At 62.6% G+C, this 8037-nt stretch overlaps 1 protein-coding gene across 1 annotated transcript in view; it reads right to left on the bottom strand.

The window, feature by feature from the left end:
• Nucleotides 1-102: 102 nt before the first annotated feature.
• Nucleotides 103-8037, bottom strand: part of CLPTM1 (CLPTM1 regulator of GABA type A receptor forward trafficking) — a 28452-nt gene continuing 20517 nt past the window's right edge. The window contains exons 6-14 of the mRNA XM_029243641.1: nucleotides 7952-8037; nucleotides 7011-7131; nucleotides 6176-6420; nucleotides 4961-5054; nucleotides 2606-2796; nucleotides 2243-2338; nucleotides 1802-1937; nucleotides 979-1144; nucleotides 103-772 (exon numbers count right to left, since the gene is read on the bottom strand). Of these exons, the coding sequence (XP_029099474.1) occupies nucleotides 511-772; nucleotides 979-1144; nucleotides 1802-1937; nucleotides 2243-2338; nucleotides 2606-2796; nucleotides 4961-5054; nucleotides 6176-6420; nucleotides 7011-7131; nucleotides 7952-8037 (1397 nt within the window). The 3' untranslated portion in view covers nucleotides 103-510. The remainder of the gene's footprint in view (nucleotides 773-978; nucleotides 1145-1801; nucleotides 1938-2242; nucleotides 2339-2605; nucleotides 2797-4960; nucleotides 5055-6175; nucleotides 6421-7010; nucleotides 7132-7951) is intronic.

The raw sequence follows: 8037 nt of genomic DNA, 5'->3' as shown, positions 1-8037 counted from the left end.
GGTCACTGTCCCCAGTTTAGCGTGTCCCGCGTCCTGCAGGTCTCCCTGCCAGACTCAGGAGAGACACCCCCACCTGCTCTCCAAGGTGGCAGGGGAAGGAAGGCACAAGATGGGGGGCTCTGTTGAGTTTAAGTTAAACACCCATATGAATTTATTAAATCCAGACTGTGTTAAAGGGCGGTGGTCTGGGAGGAGGGAGTGGTGGGGGATCGAGGGACAAGATGATGGACGGCCGTGGGTGTCCCAAAGAGGGGCCCGGCCCCTGCCCCGCCTGGCCCACCCCCTCGGCAGTGCCATGTCAGCTTCACCATGATTCCTGATGGTGTTGGGCTGGCGGGGCGAGATGGCTGGAAACACGGAGGGACAGACAGACAGACGGTGCCTCCACAAATGACGCACCCTGGCCCCCACACCACACACCAGGCCCCAGCCCGATCTGTCCAGGGAAGCGGCGACCGGGAGGGGAGGTGAGGGGGCCGGGGCGGCGGGGGTGGGGGTCACCAGGAGCGGCTAATCCCTTTTTTTGTCCTCTGCTGGCTTTGGAGGGCCTTCCTGGGGCTCGCTGTCAGAGCTGGCCCCCTGGGTGGGCCTGGTGGGCGGGGGTGTGGAGGCCTCCTCCCTGGCGGTGGCGGTGGTTGTGGTGGGGGCGGGGGCCGGTGGGAGGGCCCCTGCTGCTGTCGGGGCCTCGCCACTCATGCCAAACTCGTTCACCCGCGTGGGGTCGACGCGGTAGATCCACCGTTGGTAGAGGTAGATGAAGAAGACCACATCGGGGGGGGGGGGGGGGGGGGGGGGGGGGGGGAGGGGGCAGGGCCCATCCGGATCACTGTCAGACTCGGGGCAGGGGGGTCCTGCAAAGAGTGGGCTGAGCCCTCAGGCCGAGGCCGGCGCGCCTCCCTCAGACCAGGGCCCTGCCCGTGCCCAGCTCTGGTGGGAGCCTGCCGGCCAGCCCACCCACCTGCCCACCGGGCCTCACCGTCCCGCAGGCAGCCGATCCGGTACATAACAGGCATCTTGATGACAAAGGCGAACAGGTCATCAATGAAGGTGTTGAGGGCCTTGTAGGTGAGCATGCGCCAGGGCAGGTGGGCCACAGACTTGAGCTTGTAGTTGATGAAGAGCTGGGGTGTCATGGTGATGAAGCCTGCGGCGGTGAGGAAGGGGCATCCATGAGCAGAGGAAGGGGTGTCCTGACCCTCCACCTCTTTGACTGCATTTCTGGCCTCTGTCCCTTCACTCACTCTGTCCCAGCCACACTGGCCCCCGTGCTGCTTCCAACACCCCAGGCACATCCTACCTCAGGGCCTTCGGACTTGCTCTGCCTTCTGACAGATCTCTGCACAGCTCCTTCCTTGGCACCTTTCAGGCCTCAGTTTACGTATCATCTCCTCGGAGAGGTGATGATGGAGGTCAGGGACACCTGACCAGCCTCCATGGCCCTCTCACTCTGGCCCCTTCAGAGCACTCATCACAGGCTGTAACTCACTTGTCTGTTTACTCTGTCCGTTCCCCTGAGGACGAGGACTGAAATGCACTGTCCAAGGCTTCCCGGAAGCCCTCCCTGACTCCCAGACCGGACCGGGCACCTCTCTGAGGCTGTCCACGTGCCACCCCTGCTCCCCCTGAAGTGTCCCTGTCTGGAGACAGGTCTGTCTCCCGCACTGGACCCCAAGTGCCGGGAGGGCGGGGCCAGGCTGACTCGCTCACTGCCGAGGCCCAGCACGGCCCAGCACGCGGCTGAGGACTGCTGCTGGACGCCTGCCCTGACTGCGGGGGCCGCGTATGGTGAAGGCCTGCTCACCGAAGGTCAGCAGGAAGCCATAGAGCATGCTGAGCACCCAGGAGTACCAGCCCTTGTGCTCCAGGTACAGGAGGCTGTAGACGGCATAGCACCCCAGGAGTGGGAAGAGGATCCAAGACAGGTACCGGAACGCCATCTGTGGGGCACAAGGTGGGGCTGGGACCCAGCTCCTTGGGCCCCACATGGCACCCCTGCTCCCCGCCCTCACACACCCACACCTGGTCTGGCAGGCCAGCCCGGGGGAATTTCCAGGTGGCCCTGGGAACTCTGGACTCGGCCAGGAAGTATATATGGCAGGCAGGGGACACTAGAGGGTATGATGCAAGCCATGAAGCATGGGGCTGTCAGCCGATAGGCAGACATCCTAGCCATGTCCTGGGTCCCCAGGAGCGTGTGGGTACCTGCAGACCCTCCCTGAGGCCCACTGTGGGGGACACTCACGTCGTCATACACTTTGGTCGAAGACTCAACGTATGTTGACTTGTCTTTGAAGGTTGGGCGGGGGAAGAGTCCTGCCACCTTGTGCTCCCGGTCCAGCTGCGGACAGGGAGGGAGGTTGCAGTCAGCTGCCACGCTGGCTCCTGTCCCCCAAGCCAGTTCCAGCTCCCGCCCTTCCCCACCGTTCCCAGTTCCCCTGCCCCACGTGTGACCCGAAAAATCCCCTGGTGCGAAAATCCCCTTGGTCTTGGGAGTGTGGCAGGCGTTGGGAATCCCCTAGGGGCCAGCTCCAGGGTCTGGCTGGGCCACACGACCCTGCTCCCAACCCCTGGCAGCTTCTGAAACAGCATGGCAGCCTGGCCTTACCCGGACATCCATGACCTTGGTGATCTTCCAGAGGTCGATGAGGACCCCGATGAAGACGCTGACCTGGACCACGAAGTTGGTCTCATTGTCCAGGATATAGAGGAGGACCACGAAAGACTGGAAGACGCCAAAGAAGACGGAGCGCACGGACAGGCCCTCCAGGGACTGCCGGCTGTTCCAGAACTGGATATCTGTGCACAGGAGTTGGGGAGGAAGCCAGGAGGGTGAGGAGCCCCCGAGTCCCTCCCGCAGCTCCCTCAAGCCCCGTCCTCCTCACACCCCCGGGGCGGCGCTGGGTATGCCACGGGAGGAGGGTGCACACTACCCCCCCTTGCGGTGAGAGTCTGCTCCACAGGCGCCAGCCGGAGCCCCAGGCAGGCAGGATCTCTGCAGCCTCACACTGGACACACCCTGCCCCCCAGGGTGTGGTCGGTCCCTTGCCTGGCAGTGACGGTGGCGGAGACTGCTGCCATGTGCCACATCCCTAAGGCCACACAGCCTGACCCGGCGGAATCTGCATGGAAGCCAGGTCTGTGTGACAACAGACCTGAGCTGTCCGCCGTGGCACCGTGGCGCATCCGCTGGGTGGGAAGGTCTGGGACATGCACTTCAAGACCGCCTCTTCCAGCCCACCACCCCGAACCTGTGAAGGAACCAGCCCACATTCCCTGGCGGTCCAGCGGTTAAGACTCCGCGCTTCCACTGCAGTGGGCCTGGGTTTAATCCCTGGTCAGGGCACTAAGATCCCGCATGCCGCGAGGTGTGGCCAAAAAAAATAAAAAAGGGACCGGCCCACAGACACGCTCAGGACATGCACAGGGGCCATGGGCTCTGCTCTCCAACCAGAGCTTCTTCCAGTACTACTCTCCTGGGCCCCCGCCACCCCCCACAGGGCCCAGCTCAGCCCCTCTCCCAGCCCTGGTCTTCCCATCGGCCAGACGAGGAAAACGGCACCACTGGACTCTGCCTGGGCTGTGTGTCCAACACCTGCTGCCACAGCAGGCCGACCCAGCACGATGCCCGTCTTCCAGGCGAGAAGCCATGCCCGAGGCCACACAGGGGCGAGACCCGGGTGCTGGCCACCCCTCCGGCTCTGACTCTGATTCCAGAGCTCCAGCACACCTGGTAGGCTTACACCTCTCCCTTCAAACCATCAGACCCTGAGGAGATATGAAGGGGACACTCACAGGAGCCCCCCCAATCCTAACTGGGAAGAATGCGTCTGAAGACAGGGTTCTGGTGGGGGTGGGTGGATCCGAGTTCTGCCTCAGACCAGAGAGGCAGCAAGCACGGGGTGTAAGGCCGGGCTCGCCCAGGGCCCATGCCCTTGCTCTGTGACCCTGAGCAAGTAACCACCCCCTCTATGCCTTCATCTGTCATTAGGAAAAAAGGGACCCTAGGGGACCCAGCTTGCAGTCAGCAAGAGCGTTTGCACGCATGCGCCCACCTGGCACAGCCAGGGCTCCACGCACCACGGCTAACACACGCCTCCCTACGGGGGTGAGCACCACTTACTGTTTGGTCTTGATGTCATAGTTTTCCAGAAGGTAACTCAATCATGGTAATGTCCTCTTAATAAGAATGACGATGACAATAATAATACCCATTACTACTGCCACCTCCAGAAGCTGCAGAGCAGCAGGCCTCCTTCAGACCAGGGCTCTCTAGGACAAGGAAGAAGGGGCCAGCAGGGCCTGGAGTATGGAGAAGGCTGCCTGGATCTAAATCCTGGCCTTGCCACTTGGGAGCTGTGTGACTGTGGGCGGGTGACCAACCTCCCCAAGCCTCTGGGTCCTTGCTATGACAGTGGGGGTAATGACGCTTCCTGACGGGGCTGTGGCTGCAGGGCTCAATGCGCTCACTGGAGGGCGCTCCAACCGTGCCTGGCATGTGGCCGGTCCCCCTCAACCGCTGGCCATCACCACTGCTGGCCTTTGGAACCTCGGGGCCCTCTGGGACAGGGCTGTCACTTTCCCACTCAGGTGGGCCCTGTCCACTCAACCCAAGGGGTCTTCCCCAACAGGCGGCCTGCCGGGCAGGGCGGCAGAAGCAGCTCTGGGGCTTCCCTGCTCCCCGCCTTGGAGTTCCCCGGCCCTGCTTCCTGGCGGCTCTGTCCTGGCCTTTGCCAGAACACCAGGCCCAGCCCCTTCCCCAGCACCACGCCCGGTAGATGGGAGTTTCTGGGCTGGGAGTTGGCGGCTGCTCACCAGGCCTCTGGAGAGTGGGGCTGACAGGCCCCAGGTAGGGGGAGGGCCCAAGAGGAAGAGGGAGGGAGCAGGCCCTATCCTCCCACCACACACCCCCTTGTCCCCAGTCCCCCACGGCCTCTCACGGGGCCCAGGGTCCCACCCTTACCGTTCTTGAAGGCCAGGAACTCAAAGACACTGTGGACAATGGACACGATGATGGTGAGCGCCAGCAGGTAGGGGTTGGTCTCTAGGAGGGCAACCTGGGGTGGGGGTGGGGGAGATGCTGTGGGCGCTGCCGTGCCCCGGCCGGGGGCTGACCGCTGCAGAGCCCTCATCAGCTGACCCATCTCTCCTGGCTCTGGGCCCCGGAAGAACCTCCTGATACTCCCCAGACCCGACCCCAGGGCTTCCCAGCGGGGTGTGGTGCTGGCCGGGAGGAGAGCAGGTCAGAGATGGGTCGATGGGCACAGAGAGGTGGGCGAGGGATGCACGGAGAGGGAGGGAGAAAGATGGAGACAGAGGAGAGATGGGGAGACAGTGATGGGGGTAGGCAGAGAAATAACTGAGAGAGATGAAGGGACTGTCAGAGCCAGGGACAGAAACCCAACACCAAAGACAGCCCCAGGCAAGCACAGACCAGGGTCAACAAGACAGACACAGGCAGAGAATATTCAAGCACACAGTGAGAGGGAGCAGACACATGGAGTCAGAGCCCAAAGTCAGGGAGGCAGAACATGGGGCCGAAGAAGCAGGGAGGGGTAGATCCAGACCCGGAGGGCCAGGCCTTGCAAACAGAAAAGCCGTGACAAGGAGGATCATGGGGACTCCCCTGGTGGCGCAGTGGTTAAGAATCCGCCTGCCAATGCAGGGGACACGGGTTCGAGCCCTGGTCTGGGAAGATCCCACGTACCGCGGAGCAAATAAGCCCCTGAGCCACAGCTACTGAGCCTGCGCTCTAGAGCCCGTGAGCCACAACTACTGAGCCCGTGCTCCGCAACGAGAAGCCACTACAATGAGAAGCCCGCGCACCGCAACGAAAAGTAGCCCCCACTCACTGCAACTAGAAAAAGCCCGTGAGCAGCAGTGAAGACCCAACGCAGCCAAAAATAAGTAAATAAATGTAAAAAAAAAAAAAAAAAAAAAGGAGGACCGTGGAAGCCTCAGAGGCAGGACCCCCAGAGTCAGCCAGAGCCAGAGGGCCGAGTGCGTTTCCTGCCCACTGCAAGGAGGGCGGCTGGGAGGTTGTGAAACTGTGGGCAGGGGAGCGTCTGCTCGCAGCCCCCAGGCCATCGGCCTGGCCCACTTCCCCTTCCCCTCCTGCCGCCAGGAAGGGGCTGGGACGCCAGGAAGGGGCTGGGAGCCTCCCGCCACCCCCCCCCACCTTCACCGAGTCCTGCTCCTCATCTGACTGCTCGTACAGCTCGTCGCCCAGGAAGTTCCAGGGCGACTTGGTGCTCTGGGCGGCGTAGAGCTGCCAGCGCCAGAGCGAGAGCGGGCAGAAGGAGACGCGGAGGGGCAGGCTGGCCAGACTCTCGTTGATGGGGTAGTAGTCCTTCTGCAGGTTCCAGTAGTCGTTGAAGTAGATGATGGGGTAGTAGTCACCGCTCACGGCATCAAACTTCACATCTGCAGGCACACGGGGCAGGGGTTACCGCTCAGCCTGGACCAGAGGCCACAGGCACCCACGGGGGTGGAGAGACCCCTCAGCCTCCGAGGACAAAGGTGTCAAATTCGGATGTTTGCAGGGATCCAGTGGGGCCCCTGGGACAGAGACTGGGGCACAGGGAACATTTCTGGGCTGTGCCAAGGAGTCAGGGAGAGGGCAGGCTAGGGAGGGCTGGGTAGGCCCTGGCTGAAGGGGACAGCTGCAGCTCAGCTCCAGGCTGTGGCTGCCCCGAGGCTCTCCACTCGTCAGGCTTTAGTAAAAGAAGTCAGAAACCTGGGTTCCTAAGTGATGCTGCCCCAATTTCCAAGGCTGGCAACGGATGCACCTTTTCCGAAAAAAGCTCATGGCTGGATGAGACCAGTTTGGACACAAGGTGGTCAGGGCTGGGGTCACCAGGGGGTGTGGGAGGAAGAGAAAGGGGAGTGTCTAGAGGGGCGGGGCAGGAAGCTTGGGAGGGTGGAGACCTAGTTAGAGATCTCGGGCTGGGGGTGGGGCCAGGAAGCAAGAAAATGGCCTGGTCAGGAGCCCGAGCGGGTGGCCGGGGGCTCACACTGGTCCAGGGGAGGAGGCACGCTGCCCTTCACCCACGGCGTGTGGTCGTCCACAATGTTGATGGTGATGTTGGGGTGCCAGTGGGAGATCACCTCCACAGGCCCGTAATCCTCAGCTCTCTGAGGGGAGACAGGGGTTGGTGGGTCTCAGAGGCACCTGCTCACTTCCTCCTGAGGACTCCCGTGACAGTCGCGACAGCAGAAGAGCAACCACCACAGCGACCGCTGGCCGAGGGCTCACCCTGGCCAGTCCCCGCACCAGCCTCTAGGCCCCGCTGCCCTGGCTGCCCCCAGCCACCTGATGGAGCAGAAAACCCAGGCCTGCCCATATGGATGGCACGGCGCACCAGGCTGCAAAGTACAGCCTCACGACCGCACAAGTGTGGGGCCTGCGTGCAGCCTCCATACTCAGGGGCCGCCCTCCCGCCTGGAACCACCTCGTGGAGAGAGGAAGACTCTTGGTGCCACCACGGGTTAACGTCCCCGGATTAACCGGGAGTATTCCTTCTAGAGCCAACGTTAGCAGGTACCTCATCTGTGCCGGGCCGAGCCCGGGCTCTGGGGTCCGGCTGCTTGGGTGTGAATCCCAGCCCTGCCACTTCCTGGCTGTGATACTTCGTGTAAGTCTCCTTGTGACGGGACTCACCCAACAGGGCTGGCGCGAGGCTTCCAGGTGGGTGCGTGTACGGCGCACAGAGCACCCGCCCTGCCGCTGCTGGAGGTCAGCTGTAACCTCGCCGGCAACGCCCGCACTCCCCGAGAGCTAGCTCTACATTCTAACCCAGTTTCCCGGGGGGGAAACTGAGGCTCAGAAAGGTGAAAGCCCCCGGCTGCCAGCGGCTCAGTGGTGGTGTCAGAAGACAACCCCCGTGGTCTGGCTGCTGGGCTGGGAACGGGCCGGACGGCACCCCCAGAACTCGACGGCTCTGCTTCTGTTTACCTTGATCATTTCTGGGTCAGCTTCCGTCTCTCCTGTCAACAGGTTCTTGGTTTTCTGAAACCGCCGGCGCTTGTATTTGTTGATCA

Source organism: Monodon monoceros, unplaced genomic scaffold (genome assembly GCF_005190385.1).
Source record: "Monodon monoceros isolate NGI ecotype Baffin Bay Population unplaced genomic scaffold, NGI_Narwhal_1 Super_Scaffold_10, whole genome shotgun sequence".
Classification (NCBI taxonomy): Eukaryota; Metazoa; Chordata; class Mammalia; order Artiodactyla; family Monodontidae; genus Monodon; species Monodon monoceros.
This window is presented reverse-complemented; position numbering and strand designations above follow the sequence as displayed.